General features: G+C 42.8%; 1 protein-coding gene across 1 annotated transcript in view; it reads left to right on the forward strand.

The window, feature by feature from the left end:
• Window positions 1-5,873: 5,873 nt before the first annotated feature.
• The window catches only part of LOC142784639 (sodium-coupled monocarboxylate transporter 1-like), a 47,790-nt gene continuing 30,197 nt past the window's right edge, over window positions 5,874-23,466 (forward strand). Inside the window, exons 1-4 of the mRNA XM_075883067.1 lie at window positions 5,874-6,010; window positions 8,065-8,205; window positions 17,265-17,374; window positions 21,195-21,262. Coding sequence (XP_075739182.1) covers window positions 5,886-6,010; window positions 8,065-8,205; window positions 17,265-17,374; window positions 21,195-21,262 — 444 coding nt within the window. The 5' untranslated portion in view covers window positions 5,874-5,885. The remainder of the gene's footprint in view (window positions 6,011-8,064; window positions 8,206-17,264; window positions 17,375-21,194; window positions 21,263-23,466) is intronic.

Consider the following 23,466-nt stretch of genomic DNA (forward strand, 5'->3'; position numbering starts at 1 on the left):
CCTGATTTGGTGTATTCCCGTGAGCTCCTAAGGCAAGCCTACCTATTCCAGGTTGCTTAATTTCAAATCTTGTTTGAACTTCTGATCTTATGCACAAGACCGCATTGCCAAACGTCAGACCAGGAACCATGACCCCTTTTCATAATCCTCTGACAACATCATACTTATTGTAATTCTACAGTGCCCTGTTTTTCATTACTGCTGCATTCCTGTTACTTTAGTCGTCGCGTATATTTCGTGTTCCCTCAGGTACTCGGTCCCCTCGCTTACCCAAACGCTCAGATATATGTATTTATCTGTTATCTCTAGTGTGACCTCCTGTATTCTAAACTTACTACCTTCATTATTATTAAAATATATGGCTGCTGATTTTTCCTTACTGAATCTGAAATCTAACCTATCTTCCTCATCACCGTAGATGTACATCAATCTCTGCAAATGTTGTTTGTTGTCGGCTATCATTACTATATCATCAGCGTACATCAATGCAGGTAGTGCCTGTTCAATGAGTTTTCCTCTTTTGACAAAAGAGGGGTTAAACCCCAGACCACTTCCCTCTAATTTGACCTCTAATCCTTGTAGGTACACCATAAAAAACAAAGGTGACAGAGGACACCCCTGCATAAGCCCCCGTTTTACTTCTGCTGGCTTGGATACCTGTTTTTCCCACTTTATAACTACTTTGTTACCTTTATAGATATCCTTTAAAAGATTACTGACTCCAACTTCTACACCTAGTGTGTACAGTATTCCCCACAAGTCCTCGTGAACCACGCTATCGTGTGCCCTCTTGATATCTAAAAATGCTAGCCATAGGGGCCTGTGTTCTTTTAGGGGAGAAGCTTCTTGTAGCGGCACCCGTTCGGCCCCCTCAATATAAAAGAAGTATAACATTTTGACCTCCAAGGTGGTGCCGGTGGGAGACTTCTTCTGTGCGTTGTTGAAGAATAAAAAATAGTGCTTAATGTACATGTCAATGGCTGCTAATAGGAAATGACAGACAGGAGCATTTGGCTTTTAGTTAACGCACAGGCTGCGATCACCATTAGCAGCCATTGGCATGTACATTGAGCACTATCTGACAAGAAAGGGTTGCTACGTTATACTCGCTGGGTGTAAGCTCCTTAGCTTTAGAAAGGTTTAGCGAGCGTTGAGTCGTAGTGCCATGAATACAATGAACTTGTATATACCATGAATGAACTCGAGGTGGTTAAAAATGGGAAGTAGATACGAAGCGCAAGCCGTAAAAAAGTAAAAGCCGAATTCTCCGCCTCTCATTTCCCATTAGCAGCCAATGGCATGTACAAAGAGCACTCTCTGACTGAAAAAGTTTGCTACGTCATACTCGCTGGGCGTAACCTCCTTGGTTTTCGAAAAGTTTAGCGAGCGTTCGGCCGCAGTGCCATGATTACAGTGAACTAGTATATACCATGAACTCGAGGTGATTAAAGGTGGGAAGTAGACCCGAAGCGCAAGCCGTAAGAAAGTGTGCGTGTGCCACCTGTCATTTAGTCCTTGGAATGTCTGCTAGATGGCGGTGCTTCTATATGGTGAATATATGATGAAAAGATGCGAGACGGTGGTACTTGGAGTAGTGAATAGATGGACGAACGAACACATAGACAGATGCATGGATGGACGCATGAACGGACGCAGGGGCGGCTGCATGGATGAACGCAGGGACGGACGCACGAACAGACGCACGCACGGACGGGCTGATGGGCGCATGGATGGTCACACTCACGGACGCATGGACGGATGGAAGCAAGAACGAATGGAGGGACGAATTCTTCGCCCCACTCTCCATCATTCACTCCGTGGATATGCTGCCATTTTTTTTCTGCTATTTCGATGCACTGCGTCAGTCAGAACACATCGTCTTCCAGCCTCCGTTGTTTCTGAAACCTATTTTGCAGTTCCCCCAGCACCCTCAAATTCTCTATCCATGCCTGAAGTTTTTACTTTATAATCTGCATCACAAGCCTGTAGACCACTGTTGTCACTGTTATAGGACGATAGTTGTTTATGTCAGCTTTGTCCCCCTTTTTTTATAGATCATACTCATCCTGCTAAGTTTCCATCCATCGGGGACTTCACCATCGATTATTATTTTGCTCACTGCCTCTCTCAAAGCCTGTCTTGACTTCGGACCCAATGTCTTCATCAGCATAACTGTAATGCTATCTGGGCCTGTTGATGTACTTCGTCCCCTTCTAGCCTTGCACCATGAGCTGTAGTTATAAACCTCTGCTAATGGCTCGTCTGATATCTTAGGGAGTTTAGATGGTTCCTAAATTTTGCAGCTGCATTTCTATCCTTTGTATGTACTTCTGCCAGCCACTGAGCCCCCTTTCTTCTCATCTTTTTATTGATCACAAGGGAGCTTCCCTTCGACAGCTTAGACAGATTTTTCATTTTCTTTCAACATCATCTGTCGGTTCACCCCGCTGCTTAGCATGTCTGTGTTCCCTAGAGGCTTCCTGACGTTTTGCTATGGCTCTCTTAACTTCCTCATCCCACCAATTCTTGGTGTTTGTCTTCTTTTCCGGGGCGACTTGTCATTTGCCTTAGCAAGCTCTAGCTCAAACAGTTTATTGGATTGGTGTATGTCCACACTACTTTATTATCCTCAGTGATTACTTTCTTAATTTGTTTAGTAGTTATTTCTATTTGCTTTTCTGGATAAAAATTTCCGGTAGTTGCTCATCGTGTCTTCTTCCCACTTTCACTGCTCTTCCAAAACTTAGCTTGATACGTTTGTGATCACTACACAGACTTCTGGAGCCACATTCATCTGTATGCATTCCCCTGACCCTATCATACATCCTACGTGACATCAGTGCGTAATCTATCGTCGACTGCAGCGTTCCTATCTCCCATCTTATTTGCCCTTCACACTTCTCAGTACTGTTGCAAATGATCAAATAATGCTTTCACACATATCCATGATCATTTTGCCTGTTGGGTCTTCTTAAAGAAGCATATAGAAGCATATATTCAGCATATAGAAGAACCGCCATTCAGCGGACATTCAAAGGACTAAACGAGAGGTGGCACTCGCGCACTTTCATACGGCCTGCACTTCGCGCCTACTTCCCACCTTTCACCACCTCTAGTTAATAGCTATATACTAGTACACTATATTCATGGCACTGCGCGCAATCCTCGATAACCTTGCTAAAAGCAAGAAGGTGACGCCCAGCGATTTTTAATGTGGCAACCCTTTCTGTTCATATAGTGCTCAAAGTGGGTCCTTCTGATACTAGTTTATTTGTAGTAAGCATCAAAATCGAGGGAAATGTTATTGAAGATTAAGTCACCAATACTCATCTCAGTAAGTTATTTCACCAGAAAGAACTATCTTTTAATTATGATTATTGTGTGCGGGTTTCCTCAGCAATTGGAAAGTGTGCGTGTGTGCCGCTTCTATAGTCTTGCCGTGGACGTGGCTACCTACTACTACGACGACGACTACTACTATAATACTCAGCGACAGCTTTTCTTTACATTGGAGCGAAGGCTACGGAGGCGGGGCCTCCGCACATTTGTGTTACTACGCAAGTAGTCTGGCAGCTTGCAGCCGATTTCGGTTCCAGTTTCAGTTTTCGCTTGCTCGCTGTGGTAGTGTGTTTATTACAGCAAAATGTATGCATGCAAAATGGGAACGTCAGAGTTAAACTTTGATGAGAGTGCATACATACAGCTAGTTACTGTGCTGTTTATATACTGGTACATATAAAATTTTCCGCTGTTCAGAACGTTTTCCCAGCATTATTCAGCCTTTATAACAGCGAAGTTTAGGTTCCGTGTTCTGCCCAGTTTATACGGGTACGCGCCACACGTGATCGAATGTTAACGTTTACGGTATTGAGCCCTGGTACAGGCAAAATGGAAGGCCGGTTGCGGCACGATCCGGCCACGGGCCTGTCTTGTTTCAGTTTTGCTGTATTCGGTTTACGCCCTCAAAGGCTGTCAGCAATGATCGGCGCAGGCTGCGCCTCAGTGTTCGAGAAGCCTCACAATTGTTGTAGATCGTTGTTAAGATCGCGCGCAAGACGCGAACAGTGAAGCTTATTTCAGAGCTTGCGCGGCCACCAGTGATAAGGCTGGAAAGTTCGATGCGTAATGTGTGAAAGACGGCGCGTCCCAACAATGAGCAGCTTTTCCACGGCCGATGCTGTGCTCGCCGCTACAAGAGCAAGCAGCAGACGCAGCCGGCGTGCGGAAAACGTGGTGCCGTCCAAGAAAAAAAAAAGAAAAAAAAACTAGGGTGCACGATAACTTCTTTTCCATGAACAGCGTCCCATACTTGTTCTATCCTTATAATGAAGAAAGTTTTATTTATTCGGGCCAAATAGCTATTAGAATCAGAAAATAAAATAGGTACTATTTCCTGGCGCGCGCGCATGCAGGTGGTTTGGCTCTATAGCTTCCACAGTGCTGTCAAGAAAAGCTGTCGCCGAGTATACTACTACATACATCGCAGACGCATGACCCACGGCTTAGGGAGCTTCGCTCCCCCAAAAATCCGCCTGCATCTTCTCACGCGGTGAGCTTGAAAATGCGTCGCATAGTGGTGGGCGGTATCGAGTAAATGTTGTGTGATTGAGTATGATATAGGAATGCTAATTGTTATTTCATCTTTATTATTCCTATTTAGTTTCATCTTTATTATTCCTATCTATATGTGGTGGGACGTTGATGTTGAATTGTGCTCCTCTACTGGTTGAATGTACTGTTGCTTTCATCACATCTACTTCAGTCGGGCAAAGTATTAAGTCAAGCGAGAGTCAAGTATACAGACGCCCTTGCTTGAATTCCGAACACGTGGGGTGGCCAGTGAACGATTGTGCAGCGCGAGCGGTCGGTGTTTTACTAGCAGACGCTGCCTGCGTCGGCCTTGCGAGGCGAGAGAGAGGCAGGGGAGTGTCAGTTGGCCCGAGACGCGAGTATGTATAGGGGGGGGGGGGGTGTGGATGGCGCCGCTGACACCGAATCCTCGACCTCGTGCGACTAAGAAACGCTCCGCATTTAAACGCCATTGTGTTTGTTATACCAGTTCTATGTGAATGGAAAACGAGTCATCATCAAGAACTTCTCGTCGAACTAATTAGGTCGGCTTGGAATAGGACACTCGCACTTCTAACTACTCATTGAGCGAAATGAACACCACTCTAAGTGGTAAACGGCATGGATTATTACTAGCTACTACAATAACAATTGCGGATTTTGGTTGCGAAAGACGGCCAAAGGCGCTTCAGCATTCTGCATAAACTACACAAACCGCTTCGCCCTATGTTACCTTCAGGAAATGGTTCATTGTTGTTTCTGACAGGCGTGGTCAGTTTTTCGTATGCGTAATATTTTTCAAATAGTATTGAAGTATTGCAAGGTGCTCTCCATTCATGAACCATAAGTTTACCTCCATTTGAAAGCAACGTCTGTGCCAGTACATAACTCGAAATTTAAGATTTATTACCTATAAAACAACTTGCTGTATTTATTGAAGTAAATTACATATGAAGTTAAAAAAATGTAGGCCAGTACAAGTAAGTGAAAGCACTTGAAAGAAGCCTAAGCTAGGGTCGTATGCTGATACCGGGTGCTATCATTCTGAGCCAATGTGCAGAGAAGCTTTGAGATTGCTTGGAACATTACAGAAGTCGCTAAAATCACTCTGGTTTGTTTCGAAAAATGATACTCCCACTTTCACATTATTGAATTATAATGAGCAGTTTTGAAGTTATTGAAGATACCCGCTAGTCTTTTATGTACATTGCGCCCACCTGTGAGAACCCATGTGCGAAACCAAATTTTGCCTCCTGGACTGTTTCTTCTCTTGTCTCTACTAGGGAGGACTACGTGGTGTTGTTTGGACAGACTGCATGCAATTCGTATTTATAATCGTGGCCCAGGTCACGGTTATTACTAATATTGTAATCGGCTCATCCTCCCGAAGTTCTACGATCAACTTGCTTCGTGACATAGATTTGAGGACATACATTGGCAAGTAAGTTGAGCTTAAATTCTTTTGCTATGTTTGAGCGTTCGCATTGATTTATGTACTTTATTCAGCAGCACAGATTTCGCTTTCTCCCCGTTGAATGAAATAAGAAAATTTTAAAGGCTCGTTTTTGTGTTTGATACAGCCGATAAAAAAGAACAGATAATGAAACTAAGGAAGGTAGAGGAGGAGTTGATTGTACGGTCTTTAAGTTTATATATTTTTGCAAATATGATAGCTGCGTGCAAAAAGTAAAGTGTATAAAAAGGAATTGAGCCAGCAACCTTGATATAAAGCGTCCGATGCTCATTCTATTGATCTGGTGTTGTGGCTGCCTTATTTCTATTTTTATCGAGTATATATATGCGCTCGGAAACCTGAGAGTTTTAACCAAAGCCCCTCGTACCGACAAGGACAAGTGTGGAACATTGCTTTTTTAGCCAGCTGGCGTCACATTGCTCGTGTTCTTCTTAGGGAGTGGACAGCTGACCATTAGGTAATCGCATGCTAGCGGAATGCCTCAAGCCTGCTGAAATAAAACCCTCGCCATAAATGAATGAGAGAAGAAAATTTCGAAAGCTGGTTTTACAATGACCCTGGTGGTAACTATATCGGCACCCATGGAGATATTGTGGAAAAGTGCTTTGTTGAATTGTGTGCCCTGTATACAGAAGAACGTCCCATTCGTTTGAAAACTAGATGCGGGGTTGACTCGCCCACAAACGTACCCTTCAGGAAAGACACATGGCCTCCGCCGTGTGTCAGCGTGCGTGAACACATTTTCTGACGACGTCCCCACGCCTAGAAAATTTATGAATTAGCGAGCGTCAAGGACATTGCATTTGAAACATTTGGAGTAATATATCTAAAACGGTACACTATTTTTCTCCTTTTGAATAATAATGTAATAAGGGTTATCTGAATATTCGTCATAATCCATGACTCAAACACACAGCTATTTTGTACATCCATGCATTAACCCAGCTGGAGCCTTGACATTAAGCAACATTTAAATTTACGGACGTTAGACATCTCATAGAATTCTCGTTATTGGCAGCAAGTTGATGTAAAAAGTTTTTTAACAATAAAATTCTCGTAAAATTTCTGGTTCTAGTTTTTGACAGCATGACCACAAACTTAGCTTAGAAGTGTAGAAAGCTGAGCTAGGTTGTTCGTATTCAAGGTAAAGAGACAAGGTGTTCCAAGTATCAGTTGTTAGCTGATTTTTGTGGTGTCCTGACCTCTTCATTCTGTCCGAATTTGCCCGCCCTTCCTCTTTACTGTGAATATTTGCACAACCTTTACTTTCAATACGAATATACCTATAGATTACAATAAGGTTGATAACTGGGCTAGTTGGTAATTCATCATTTTACAGTAAGGTACACTAGCGCATTTTTTTGCTGGACAAAAGAAACAAGAAGGACACAACACTCGCTAGCGTGTCCTTTTTATCCCTCTTGTCCATGTAAAAATTGCGCTACTGAACCTTACTCTAATATAGATTACAAGAATTGGTAATAAGGAGTACAGGAAGAAACGCGTGCATCGCACGTTATCCACATCGTAACGGTAAAGAAATACGTAAGTGTTTGTACTGCATCTTTCACTCACAGGTGCGATTGATGTTAACAGAAGTGACCTATGAAGCACATGAGGAAGCAGAGACCCCTCCCATCCTTCCCTGCTTAGCTTCCAGTGCTTTCGTCCGGACGTGAGAAGAGAGAAATGATAGCAACTTCGCTCATCCCAGGCTTGTTTTTCTAGAGTTGAGGTACTTTAATATTATGTACCATCTAGGAATCACACATCTAGCCTTTCTAAATGCCCCTGCGCTACCAAGTGCAATGTTACGGGTTCAATTTTTTGACGCCGCTGCTGCATAGAGGTGAAGGTAAAAAAATACAGGTTCAACAGTTACTTCTGGTCCAAATTAACCTAAAGTCTACCACAACAGCTTCTCCCGTGATAGTGTCATGACTATGGCGGCTTCTTTTTGTGTTTACGTGTTTATGCAGAAAAACTCATTCAGACAAACTGCACTTTGTTTCTTTCGTCAGCTTCAGTTTTGACTTCACAAGTGATGAAAACGTGTGGTCTTGCCTTGTGGGTTCCTCTGCAATAGTGATCTACAGATTGTGTCTCGATCAGGTTGTTACTCAACGACTGCTGGCATCGCGAACACTGAACGAGGCAAAAAGGTAACACAAATGTTTTGGTCGCTCAACTTCCATAAAACATCATGTTTCTTAGCAAATCGGAACGATCAGTGTCTCATACCCATTTCATAAAACAAAAAGTTCATGAAAATGTCTTCTCTCTCAAGGCCAGAGATAGGAATACAATATTTGCGCATGTGTGTGCATACGATAGTGGGAGTATTTTTCAGAATGCATGGTAGTTTACTTTCGGTAAGAACTTTATAATTTAAAGAAGCATCACAATAAATCCACAATATTACACTTTGAAAAACGTTACGAAAGACGTTAATAATGTCACACGGTCGTCATGACAAAGGCAGTAGTCGGCAAGTTTGAGACGAATCTCACTATTTTGGAAAAACCTGTGCAGCAGAAAATAAAAGTCAAACTAACGATAAGCACAGTACGTTGATAGCGGCGGACATTGCGGCGGCCGTCTATAATATTATCGGTGGTGAAGTGATTCAATATGTATACATGCGGCGTCAAACATTCTAGCCTTATCTCTGATGCACGCTTAATGTTTCGAATAAACATGAATATTTGTGTCTTTCGTTCAAGGCAAGCCACACGTAACGCTAGCACACGTTAAGGCACTTGGCCTATTTTTATTGATGGCCAGTGACAACACCATTTACCATGAGCTTGCTTCCGCCGAGCGTGCGCTGGGCTTGCACGCCTGCATCAAGGCAGTCCCACACTGCCATTGCAGGAAACTTCACGTTCGCCCTCTGCTGCAGTTCCCCTTTGTTTGGCAGCCATAGCGCTACTGGCAAGCGTACTTGACCGAACTTGTAGAGGTACCGTAACGATCTTTAATTGCTTGATTGTCACACTGTGCTTCATCTTGGGTCTAGTTTTGTTGACGAACTGCTGCGAGTGCATTTTTTGCACCATGTCGCAGAGTCGACGGACCCGGCGGTAGCGTCTTTGTGCGCTATATGTGGCAGGGGAGCACGTCGCGTCCTTCTTGGTTGTGCTCGTAAGGTAAGCCGCTGGCAGACCTATCTCCACACAAGTGGTTCCCAACTCAATTTCTCCATGGCTTCAAAGCAGACCCCCTCAAGGCACTCGTTGTGGTTCGATTGAGTGGCGGCGTACTTGAGCTCGTTCGATGGGGTCGAAGCTGGCCACCCGAGATACGGAACTTTTGGCGGCAAGTTGATTTTTGTCCTCGGGAAAGTTCTCTTCGCTTGGGCCACCTACGGTGATGCTAGAGACTACAGCCTAAGTCAAGGCAGTTGTGGGTTCACTTAGCTGTTCAAAATGCACGCGGAACAAGTACTTACGGGGCCTTCCGATGAGTCGTCTCCGCTCGCTGGCCTTTCCTTGTCAACAGGGTTGATTGTCCGAACCGCAGCACAAAAGCCTCATTTCCTAGTCGTGCATAGAGTAGCCCAAGCGCAGTTGCACCACGAAATTCGCTCGAATAGGCCAGTAAGACGTTCGCTTTAATGTCGTCAGGAGAGAGGATAATACCCAGGGCGTCGCGTGGCAAATCACCTCAATTCACGAGGGGGTCGCTATATCGAGCTGGTCAAAAGTTACCGTTGCAGCGCCTGTGCGCCGAGTTTACTTGCGAACAGCAAATGGAGACCGCGTCGCCATCTGTGCGGCTACAGCAAACATGAGCAAATCTTGTAAGCCAACCTTTTTAAATTGCTAATCGACAGTATATTTTTAAAATGGAGCTACTTTACCCGCGGTATATGGCTGAAGCATCATTGATCAGCTCTAAATGAAGTACAATCCAGAAGCACGAGAATATGTGCCACAAATACAAGTCTTGTTCGCAAATGAATTAGCGAAATAATGCTAGCAAACGACTTTAAAGATTCAAAGTGATCCATCCTCACTTCAACTGGCGCTGCCATCTTTTCCTACGTAAGATATACCTTGAGTACATTAACGTTGAATGCCATGTTCCGAAAATAGTGAAGGCACGTAAGAGCTCGGACTATATTTTAGTTCTGCGTAGGCACTGTTGGGAGATCGCAACGCTCACGCTCAAGCGTTGTATTTGGTGTTTTCTGCTATATATGGTAATTGTTCTTGCTAACGCGAGACGTGAGAAGACGGCAGCGTGATCCTTTATAATGAAATAGAGGTGCTGGACGTGAAAGAAATGTGTGCATAGATGCAATAACGTGAACCTGTCTTGAATCGCTCACACATGACACAATGCGATACCTCCTCTATACAATAGCATGCCTGCCTCGCTCCCAGGCTGCTGGCAAGCCGAGCAGATACTCTCAAACCCAGACCCACACTGACACCGGATTGCCACGGTTGACACCGGGAGTGCCATGTAAACAAGGCAAGCTGCATCTCCGAGGCTTCAAACTGCGAACAAGTGCCCGCTCACTCCGGTTTCGCGTATAAGAGCTCGTTAGAGTCTGCGTTGTCTTTGGCTGCCAGAACAAACAGCGGAGCAGGACTTAGGGCTGCCTGCGTAGATGACGGCGTTCCTCGGGAATTGTGGTGGTGCGGTGCTTTCGACGACATTGCGAGCGGATACTTGTAATTCAAAGGTAAAAAAACTCGGCAGATCCCACATATGGTGGCAATCCATAGTATGCGAAGCACGAATGAGAAAGGTTAATGTGTCATTTTAAAATCAGCACAACGTTACAAGGTGGAGGTAAATGATGCATACATGACTTCCGTGTCATAATTATCATCTTTGTATCTGTCGTTTACCTTCGTCATCTATTCTCTTCGTCAAATTTGGCATCATTATCTTCGTCGTCTATTCTATCGTCGTCAAATTTGGCATCACGTGACGTGATGCCAAATTTAGTGTATGGGGAGCTAGCAAAACGGCTGCGAGCACGCTATGAGCGTGGTATGTTGTCAAGTTCTTACAAGACCCGCGTGTCAGTATTATTGTGTTTGCACAAGTCATATATTTCGTTATTAATTTACGTCACGTAATGCCGTATTTGGTGTATGTGGAACCAGCGAAATGGCCAAGAGCGCATCATGAAGGCCCCAATATACTCCAATGTAGCGTTGACACGCTGGGCACAGCGACGCTACGTTAACAAAACGTGAGCACTCTTTAGTCTGACGCCAGGCGCGACCAGCGTCGGTCGACCCGGCCCGACGGCGACCTACGCGAACTGCGACATGCTGAATTTCGTGCCGATGCGTTACCCAGACAACACTGCGTCTCCCTCTTTTCGTGACGGAGGAACGCCGAACACGCTGAAACGCGCATGCGTCAAAGCAACGCAGCGCGGCACGTGCCTGTGAGTATGTGGCAGTATGTGGCCTGTGAGTATGTGCCCTGGCGTGGCAACACTGCCCTGACGTGAGGAAATAAATGAACGCCGGCGAGCACGCACACCGCATCACGTCGAAATGTATTGGCGCCTTGACTGTGGCATGTAGTCATGTTCCCACATGACACGCATCTCATCATTATCGTGTTTGCGCCAGTCATATACCTTCGTCATCCATTGGCGTCACGTAACACCAAATTTGTCATATGTGAAGCTAGCGAAACGGCCGCGAGCGCATCATCAGTGTGACCTGTGGTCATGTTGTTACATGACATGCATGTCGTGATTACTATGTCTGGATGTGTCATTTACCTATGTCGTCCATTCGCGTCTCGTAATACCTAGTTTGGTACATGTGAGGCTAGCAAAACGTCCGCCAGCGCATCTTGAGCGTGGCATGTAGTCATGTTGTTACATGACACGCATCTCATGATTATCATGTTTGCACCAGTCGCATACCTTATTATTCCATTAACGTACTGTAATACCAAATTTGGTATATGTGACGCTAGCCAAACGGCCACGAGCGTATCATGAGCTTGACATGTAGTCATGTTGCTACATGACACGCATGTCATGATTTTCATGTTAGGGTCTGTCGCTTGTGTTCACCTTGCAATCACGCTATACCATACCAGTTTTGCAACATTGCATGTCAACGAAACCACCGCAAGAGCTGCAGGAACATGAAAAGTAAATCATGACACTCATGACATACATGTCATGATTTTCATGGTATGACTAGTCAAATATGTTTTTCATACAGTCACGTTATGCCATACCAAGTTTGGTATTGATACCAGTGTCAAAACGGCCAGGAAAGCTAAATCAGGTAGGCGGATAGATAGATAGATAGATAGATAGATAGATAGATAGATAGATAGATAGATAGATAGATAGATAGATAGATAGACACGCTCGAATTCGCTGAAGTTCGCCAAGAAATGCTTCGCATTTAAAACAAAGGGGCAGTAAAACTACGCGCTTAAGCACACTAAGGCCGTGTATTCTAGCGTGATGCCTACCTATTTTATTTTGAAAGCCTCCTTGGCGTTACCCGCAGCTGTGTTAAAGGCAGATGGAAGCTTTGTGTGGGGCGCACTTGATACTTTTCAGCGTTGTTTTGTTTGACACTAACGTAGTGCAGTGTAATGTTTTCAAGCACATGCAGTACGATTGGCCACTTCAAATGCAGTATCAAGCTTGCATGCTTCTTCCGATGGCATCCACGCCTTCAAGAATACAAGCTTCCGTCTTTGATTAGTTGTAAATGACACGGCGCTCCTGAACAGCTGCAAAGGACGTCGTGCCTTCATTCCATTGTTCAATATCCCGAAATTCATTTGGCCACAAGAGATCAATTTTACAGAACACATGTTAATACGTAAGAATACAGAACTTGAGCCAATGTCTTTGACATCGCACACGCTGTCATATATCGCTGGCCCAAACAGAGAAATTTTATCATAATTACACAGCACTCATTCATGGAAGGATAGCCGCAATTTCGTTCATTTCTATGTGGGCTTCATTAATATTGGCACTGTTACGATTGCTAAGCATCATAGTTGCAGGATTCGAATCGTGCCGAAAATCCACAGAAGAGATCGGTGATTGATACTGCCTGTTATACCCTTGATAGGATGCTTTTGTGCACAAGATGCATTATTGTAACAGCACACGTGATGCAAAAGTTACGTTCCCTCAAACTACCTGAAAAGGCATAGTCGAACATTTATGCGATGCATGTTGAAATGACGAGTTTTCACAAAAGGCTGCGTGCAACTTGAAATATGTGGCAACAAATTTTCGTTGTACACTTTGGTGAGCTCCAGTGCAATCACAACTCACACGATTTACAGCGAGAACGTTTTTTTACAATTGCAACAGCGTATTTACTTCACACTGTTCCTACCACGGCGTCCTCAGTAAGCACTTTATACGTTGTGGACTTCAATGAGCAAGGTTCTCTTAACATTCCAATGAAAACAACGTAACTTTCCAAACACTGTCTCGGAGGAACTCAGTTTGGTCAGTTTAGCGTGTGGTCTGTGAAGCGTCTGCTGGCGTGCCGGTCCAAGTTGGTTGCTTTCACGCGTGAGTTTGCGATAGTTGGCGCGACACGCTTGCAAATATTATAGTTACTCGATATGCTACCTTTAGGTAGCATATACAGTAACTCTAGCAAATATGGGGTGATGCATGAAACTTTCTGTCCTTTGGTCTATAGTGCATCTGATTTAGCTGCCAATGCTCGCGTGCGGTTTCAAGGAAACGTTACTGATTTTATTCGCAGAACGGCAATCACAAGTACAATGCTTCTTGTGCTGCTTTACACGTTAGGTTTGTCAATGGGAGTATCACTGACTGTTTGGTTCCGGGGCTGTGATCCCGGGCTTCTTGGTGTCATCAAGAGCATTGATCAAGTAGGTGCAAAGTGATTGTGGGATTACAATGTTAGAAAAACTAAAAATTGTTGAGAGTTTTAGAGAGATACCGTAGTAAGAAGCACTGAATCAATAGTCACAAGTCTTTTTTTATTTTTTTGAGATGGGCAAGTAAATCTGCTTGGATCTTTTATGAGTGCCGCATTGAAATGTGCCAACGGCCACACGCATTTCAACCTGTAACCTCTTGCACAGCACATTTTCCCTGACTACTGAAGCTAGTTGATAAAATTTGTTATGACAACCATGCTTTGACCTAAACCATGAAAACAAATATGTATCTTTACTGTTAAATTTCATTGTATTTTTTTTAGAAATATCACTTGAATTCACGCTAATAACAAGCGTAATTTGAAGTATCATGACTGCAATTTTTGTTTTTACATGGAAGGATGATAGCATGAGGTGCATCTTAAAAATGTTGCTTCATTGTGATTGTATTTATACTGATCGTATGAAACTCAGGATGGGGATATATAAAAAGGTGTGCTTTGCTTCATATTGTTCCGCACATATAATTCTACAGTAGCCTCTCAAAAGAGTTCAATATTATTTACATCTGTAGGAAGCACAAGTCGTAGGCTATATTCGAATGCTACCCACGACCACCTTGTGTCTTCCGTGACACGTTCAAGTGCATCACCGCTGTGAAATCGTAGTTTTTCTACGTCCCAACTATGAATGATAGGGCTTGCAGACTGTTAAAATAATATTAATAATAAAACACTTTAGGTATGTGTGAACATTATGATGCAAACTAAATATTTATGACTATCTCCGTTTGCAACATAGGGAAGGCTAATTTGAAAAGACAATTTGGGAAACGGTGTACTTATTTGTATGTTTTAACTTAGTCTAATTAAGTGTAGTGATCAAAATTAGAAAAGAAAAATGTGGTAATGCTCCCAACTGTCTGCAATACCTTGCTCCCAAAGCATCCTGTCAGCATTATTTTTAGTAAACGCAACTTGTAGCCATTGACACGAACGTGACGCCATGCCGAGTGGCGCCTAACGTATTGACTGGTGATGTTATGACACGCTCCGCATGGTGCACCTAAGGACGTTGGCTCTGGAAGCAAACCAAGGAAACGGTGTACTCACTCTGCTATAAGAATGGGACCTAGGAAGATATTTGACAAAAAATTGATTTTTTAAAACAAAGATGTGTGCGCGTAAGAATTGCGAAGAATGTGCACGAACCCGTGCGCCTTGAACGTATTGTTTACTCAGCGAAATATTTTATTTTCGTGAGGACGGATGAAGACAACTTTTAAATAACAGCACCGGTGGTATCCGTAAATTTGCCGTAAGGAACCTTTTTTGGTCGCTCAGGCAGCGTTAAAAAGAAAGGAAAGGTTCGTAATTATTCCCTGTGTGTGTCTCAGCCTTCCTGCCAGAGGAGTTTGGCTGAGCTTTGTATATAGAGACCTATACAGTGACGGTGCTCGTCTCATCTTTTTTTTTTAGCTGTCCTGGTTTGCGTTGTATTTGTCACTTTGAAGGTTATATACCTAACAACTAGGCCCTGCCTGTGGCTATCCTAATAGGGTTCGATTATTGCAGATCCTCCCTTACTATATCAACACATACTTGGTGCACATGCCGGGTTTTCTAGGCCTATTTCTAGCTGGTGTCGTCTGTGCCGCAACAAGGTATGACGCATTTCATGCGGTAGTAAGGATCGAAACCTGCAAGACTGCTTGCTTACAGGCTCGTTATGAAGAAATGTAGAGATTGATATTTTTTTGTTGTGCATGTTACACAAGAAAGAAATGTGGTAGTGCTACAACGCCACACTTCACATGTCGGATACCTCAGGGCCGACATCATTGGTGAGAAAAACTTGCGGAGCTCAGTCAGGCTCACTCATGCAACATATTTTCTGCTTTGACCTCACTGGAATTCGGACTCGCCAAAATTTACCTCAGACGGACTCACTCGGAGTTACACTCACGAAACTTTTCTGCAGCAGACTCACTCACCCTCATCAAAGTATTACTGACCCGGACGCACGCTTACTCAGACTCACGGCTCCATCTGAGTATGACTGAGTTGACTCGTGAGTTTGTCAGCCTGAAATCAGCTTCTTCAAAAATGTAGTCATTGCCATTTAACACCAATATGCCACGGAATCTGTGCTGTTTTTGGCACCTTTTGATACAGTACCTTCAAATACCAGTTATAAGTTCTCGAAAATCAGTAAGGTTATCTTTTCTAGGAAAAGATGACAACATTACATATATTTATCAAGAACCTCTCTCGAAGAGCTAAGAGTGAGAAGGTCAAGGCAGCTCCCTTTGTAATTTGCACCCGAGAGCAATAAATATTGAAATGATGTATGAATGACACTGCTTTGAAATACGCGTAATAGGCAAGAGAATAAATGTGATTGTAGGTAATGCTAGTGGTCGTACTAAAGATGAATAGATAGGACCATAGTTCGATAAAACAAAATGGAACGTACTCAGACTCACTCAAAATTATATATTGTCCTTTGAATTCACTCAAACTTAGACTCACCAATATTCTCCTGGACCGAGCTGACTCGGACTCAGACTCGCCAATATATTACTTACCCTGGCTCACTCAGAGTCACGCCTTGATCTGAGTCTGAGTTAGTTCGAATGAGTCAACTTGAGTAAGTTCGTCGATTTATGGACAAAACATATATAAATACTCCTGGATGTCAGAAAAAAAGCTCTAAAAAGAGTGATACATCGCAAGTGTTAACTTAACACAGAGTTTTCGAATTTCATTTAATGAATAAAAGACAATGTAAGGGAATGAGTGGTTTTTACGCTCAGTGAGCACTCTTGCTAAACCAGTAAATTAATGAAGAGATGAGGCACTGTAATTGTGTATAATCACGACGGGAATTCACAGCTTACGTATGCACAACTGCTCTTTCATGCAATATTCACATAATACTGCTCGTTCGAATGTTGACCTTCGTGATTTGATGTAGAAATCTGATCGTTTTATAGCACAAAGAGTGCTCCGAATAAAGAATATACGCTTTCTTCGTTTGTGGTTCAGGTGTAATAATGGGTGCTGTTTTAAAGTCGTGTGAAACGTGATTCCTGCAGCGAAAGCAGTCAAAATTCGGCAGAAATTGTGCAATTAGGGTCACCTGCATTGTCACCTTGGATCGGTTATTTAGTATTATTCCTTGACAGAAATACATGCCTTCCGTAGATATAAAACATTGAAGTTTCCTTTTCCCACCCAGTAAGGTATTACTTTGTAAATGACATTGGCTTAAATTTATACGTGTGTAAAAAGAAAGTTGGTGTGCTAATTTCAAAATTTTTCTCTCGTTTTCACAGCACGATATCTTCTACGGTCAATTCTCAGGCAACCATTCTCTACGTTGATGTCATATCTCATCATTTCAAAAATTCTGAAAAACACGTCTTGTTGATTACGCGATGCACAGGTAAGCGACACACACAAACTGGAAATACGTGCTGCTATTTTAACACACAGAGCTAAATAAAGATATGTGAATGATTACTATTGTAATTGTTGCCTTTGATATACCTTATATACTAACATAGATTATTGCTCTGCGTAGCTTCGGCTTTTAGTCCTGATGATTCGATAGCTACTAATTCTAAAAACTTAAGTGAGAAGGAAGACGTTAACACTTGTGCGTTCAGATGGTGCATGGAATATTTTTGTTTTCCTAGGTAACGATAACAACTTAGTCAGTGTATCGATGAAAAATTTACCAAAATTTAGTGATTTGTAAACGTTCAATCTGTATTTAGTTGCGCCACTCTTTAATTTAAAAAATAGACGTCCAACGAAAAATTCAAATTACATTTGTGAAAACACTTCCGTAAATGGGAAAAATTCTGTAACAAAAGTGTGTTGAGTAAAAAAAGGCAGATACCACGTACAGTGGGAACCCATGATATGCGAAGCACGAATGAGAAAGGTTCATATGTCACTTTAAAATCAGCACAATGTTACGAGGCGGAGGTAAATTATGCTGTACCTGACTTCCATGTCACGTTTATCATAATTGGATGCGTTATTTACCTTTGTAATCTATTCACGTCACTTGATACTAAATTTAGTTTATGTGGAGCTAACGAAACGGCCACAAGTGCGCTATCATCGTAGCGTGTAGTCAAGTTTTACATGAAAAACATATCATGATTATCTTGTATGGCCCTGTCATTTCGATTCTTCGTTCATTCACGGCACATAATACCAAATTCGGTCTACGTGGAGCTAGTGAAACGGCCGTGAGCACGCTGTGAGCGTAGCATGTAGTCATGTTTTGCATGACACGCATATCATGATTATCATGTTTTGACCTGTCATTTACCTTCGACGTCTATTCACGTCACGTGATATCAGATTTTGTATATATGGAGCTAGTGAAACGGATGCGAGCGCATCATGAGCGTGGTATGTTGTCATATTGTTACATGGCACGCGTGTCATGATTATCATGCTTGCACCATTCATATTGCTACGGGATCAGTGACGTTTGTATAAACGCAATTACAGAAGAACAATCTCAGGCGAGAATCACAATGGCTGATTGGCACACTCGCGCTCCTGTCAGCTGATTCTGCTTTCGTCATTCATTGCTATGCTTTCGTCATTCATTGACTGTACGTAACACCAAGTTTGGTATATGTGGAGCTTGCGAAATGGCCGCGAGAACATCGTGAAGGGCCCAATATACTCCTACCTAACGTTCACGAGCACGCACCCTGGGCGCAGCGGCGTGGCGCTAGCAAAATGGACGCCCAGCTCTACCCAGAGAGCACTGCGTCTGCCTCTCTTCGTAATGGAAGAACGCCGGACGCGTTCAAATGCGCATGCATCAAAGCGACGCAGCGCGGCGTGCGTCTGCAAGTATGTGGCAGGCAGATCGGCGCCTGGCGTTGCATCGCCGTTGAGATGAGACGAAACTAAGGCGGCCGCGTCACGTTAGTTTCGTCACTTCGACGTTCACGTCGATGTGTATTGACATCCTGAGTGTAGCATGTAGCCATGTTGATACATGACACACATCTCAAGATTATCATGTTTGCACCAGTCACATACCTTCGTCATTCCTTCACGTCCCATAGTACGAAATTTGGTAGAAGCGAAGCTAGCAAAACGGCCACGAGTGCACCATGAGAGCGACGTGTAGTCATGACTAGTCGTAACATGGAAATTATTACACGCATGCTATTATTTCCACGTTGAGGTCTGTCACTTATGTCTCTTATGCTGTTATGTCATACCATGCCAGTTTTACAACATTTCATGTGAACAAGAACACCGCAAGAGCAGAAAGACCATGAAATGTAAATCATGACATTCATTACATACATGACATGATTTTCATGTTATGGCTAGTCAATAATGCTCGTCATATAGCCATGTTATGGCATACGAAGTTTGGTATCGATACCATTATCGAAACGGCCAGTAGAGCTAAATGTCAGAAGAGGCTAGATAGATAGATAGATAGATAGATAGATAGATAGATAGATAGATAGATAGATAGATAGATAGATAGATACGCTCAAAGTCACCGTCGTTCACTAAAAATGCTTCGCATGTAAAAGGGTTAAAACTTATGAGTACTTAGTACTTCACTGTGAAGTGTTTAAATAAAGTGGTTAACAATTTAGAGAACATGGTACTCTTCTACGGGATAGCATAAAGCTGTCCCGTGGGCCTCACACTACTATATTACATATGATTAGAGACGATCGAAAATTCTGTACAACCAGCGAAGGTCAAAACTTCAATACACTGAAAGCTCGGATCCCCGAGAAGCAGTAAATATAGTTAGCCGTATGCTGTTCACGAGTTTAGTACATTCTATCTAACACATGTAAATGTTTTAAATAAGGTTCTTTTCCTTACCAGATGAGGTAGCCACAGAACAACTACGAATGAGATTCAAGTTTTTATATAAAGATTCTTCAACTATTTCGACTATAAAATTTTCCTATTTATTTGTTGCGCATGGATGCTGTGCATTTTTGACTTGTGACATAGTGAGCAATGCTGTGAGTTATCACAATACTGCCTTCATTTCATCTCTTGTTCTTAACTTCTATCGTTGGGAAAAATAGAGAAAAAAGGCTACACATACATACCACTAAGAAAAGCGACAGCTTGTTAGGCGATGAAAGGTGTACTTGTCGAAACATTCGCTAGACCGACGCCACTTTTCCGAGACTTTTTTTTCATATTTCTGGTGATCCTTATTGCCCTAATGTTTTCCTAAAATAATGATAATTTTTACCCTCTTGTGCTTCAAACTACAACCATTCTCGTAATAAACTGAATAAACACTTCAAAACGAAGGTAACTATTCTGCTTCGACAGAAAAGCATGATTAGCCTCCCGCAGATATAGTCTAAACGGCTCGGATACGTTTTAGGCTTATTACGGTGCTCAATAAGCCAGCGAGCTGGAATAGGTCCTAATGTAATAAAATTAGATAGGGAATCTTCAGAAAAACACGGAAGTGGTACTTTTCGCCAAGGTGCTATTTTAACATACGAGTCTCACGGAATAGGCAACAGACTTCTTGGTGCTTAGTATACGCCTCTATAATTTATGTATGGACGTTAAACGGAAGCTATATTAAAAAAAACTTCGTGGAGTCATGCAGATGCCATACTATACTGCTTAACCTTTCTTCTGATAAATGAAGGCAGAATAATAAGAGAAAATGAAAATCGTGTAACACTTTGTTATGAATACATATAATTATTCTTATGAATTGCTGCCTCACAGTTTTGTACTACCATTAACTCGGAAAGGAAGTTAAATATGTCGAAACGGGCAAGCAGTGAAGTTTTTTAGGAAATACAGTGACTATGTTAGAGATACATAGTTTTTAGCTTAGTTTAGCCCTTAATTTTGCTGGAATATTCAGGCGACATTTCACAAGGGCATAATGTGCCTAAATATTATCAGTCATATATAACTGTGTCCACATCTACGAGCCTCGACACTCCTTGCCCAAGTTTCAATGAAGATTGATCTGTCATTACGCCTAACGAATATTGAAAATTATGAGAGCAATGTATGTGGCATATCATCATTTCTTTCTCTCGTAGCAATCAATAAATTATGTTTAATGCATTTCTTGAGCGTTTACAAGCCCCGATACATTACGCATGCGATGCGTTAAAATAAATCAAGCATGTATGAGAGCTGTGTTCTCATGCGCTTGCACTCTCAAACAAACTGATTTGTGTTCCACTGGAAATATTGTTTTACAGCCCTTTTATTAGGTGTCATCATGACCATCTACGGAACCCTGTGCGTTCACATGGGGTCGTTGACAAGGGTGAGTGGGAAAAGCTCAATATTTTGTATGTCTTCTTCTTACTAAATCGAAATGAGTAAGTTTATTGGTACTGCCCTTTAGCATAAATAAAAGATTGCAGCAGTAAATAAGTATAAGAAAGTCACTCACTACCTTTTATTGATTATAAACTGTTCAGAAGGCAGTGCGATAATGTAAGTTTGATGAGATACCAATGCAGGGAAAGAGAGCAAGATTAAATGCATAAGAAAGAGTGAGTAGGATTTTTTACGGCACAATTTCCAAAGAAAGGAGAGAATGAAGAAAGAGAGCTGAAAGACAGGGAGGTCAGAGAGTTAAAAATTACCAGTGTACTACTATGCGTCAGGGAAATAAATGAACTATGCTTCAAATAACCTCAGATAAAAAACAATCGGCCCCTTATCTGCCTGTTACACTGCAAAGGTTGTCAAAAGTCGATAGTCTTGCGTCTAGACAGAATGAAAAAAAAAACTTTTAATTGATGTTCTGCGCAAGAAAATCGGTGAACGCTGTTTTGGAGGTGGTGCGTTAGAGTGCCTCGAGCGTGCAGCGGAGGCGAACGAGCACATCAAGTCACGTCACACGTGAGACATGAGCGCTATCTGGCAGTTATCCTAGAAAACAAAGCGCGCAGCTTGCGCGCCCGTCTCTGAGGTGATAAGGTGTAGAGCGCAAGGTGACGGGTAGGTGGCACCACCGTGTCGTCTTAACAAAGCGTTGGAAACACTCGCCTTTTTGTGCAAGCGTTGCATGGTCAGCGCAGCGTGATAAGCGCTACAGTACTACAGATTACTTATGTATGCATTTTTCTAGTAAAAAATACATATGCATATTATTGACATTTTGTTATAGTGTCGTAGATATGCGCAATATTTGCTTTTTAATCGACAATCGCAGAAGTATGAACACTGAAGCTTGAGCTCTAATGGTGGGGGCTGCGGATGGGCTCAGCCGTTTGTAGTATCATTTGGTCACTTTGGTGCTGTTTAGGGTTCCGTTAAGGGCGGACAAACAGAAAAACGTATAGACAGACAGATAGACAGACAGACAGACAGACCAAAGTTTTTGCGTCGAAGGTCCCAAACAAAGACGATCGTCTTTGAAGCGCATAAGGGGTGTTAGTACCCACCATTGACACCCTGCGTTGTTTCATTTACTGTGAGGACTATTTTTTGTGTCAGAACTCGGGAAGTTTTCGACATAGCTATTGGTGTCGACTTAACTTAGCGCATGCATCTGACCTACACGAAAGAGCTCCTCTTAGCAACCTCTTACCTGTTAAAGGTACTGTGCGAAAAAATAAAATAAAATAAGGCCGCGTATCTGCGTGCTGTCCTGTTAAGAATGTCCAAAGAGCCCCACCGCGGTGGTATAATGGCTAAGGTACTCTGCTGCTGACCCGCAGGTCACGGGATCGAATCCCGGCTGCGGCGGCTCCATTTTAGATGTAAGCGGTAATGTTGTAGGCCCGTGTGCTCAGATTTTGGTGCCCCAGGTGGTCGAAATTTCTGGAGCCCCCCACTACGGCGTCTTTCATAATCATATGGTGGTTTTGGGACGTTAAACCCCACAAATAAATTATCATTAAGGATGTCCAAAAAATGGTAGTTTTCGGTCTGCAGGTGCTGCGCGAGATATAGACGCAATCTTTCAGTAATGTCAAGAAAGGAGAGTGTTTTAGAACGCAGAGCAACAGGTAGGCGGCAGCACCATGTCGTTTTAGCTAAGGTTTCTAGATGAAACAAGGTCCCTAGATGAAACAAGTTTCCAAGGTAGCGACACCCTCCCTTTTCCTCCTCGCTTATTTGCCTGAAGCGCCCCCTAGAAGGTTTAAAACTTTCATCCAAAAGCGAATGTTTGGGTTCTGTTGCTACGGTGAATAGATGTAAATGAAACAAAATGGAACGAAATAAGACGTAGAATAAACAGTTACCTTTATGAACATAAACGGCACAACACAAGAACAAGCGGGATGTGCGTTATTCAACCGGCAACGTTGTGCAGTTCTATACTTTACACCACTAGCCATGGCGTCTCGCGTAGTACATTTTAGTTCCACGGCCGCGGTATTTTGTCCAGTTCTAACTAGTCCACTTCTCCGCTTGTGTTTTGTTCGTGCTGTGACACAGTGAACGTGCTTTTTGCTGGATCCTGTAAGTGGCCACAGGGCGGGACGTTGTGATGACGATTGATTACAACCGGCT

Source organism: Rhipicephalus microplus, unplaced genomic scaffold, assembly GCF_043290135.1.
Source record: "Rhipicephalus microplus isolate Deutch F79 unplaced genomic scaffold, USDA_Rmic scaffold_15, whole genome shotgun sequence".
Classification (NCBI taxonomy): Eukaryota; Metazoa; Arthropoda; class Arachnida; order Ixodida; family Ixodidae; genus Rhipicephalus; species Rhipicephalus microplus.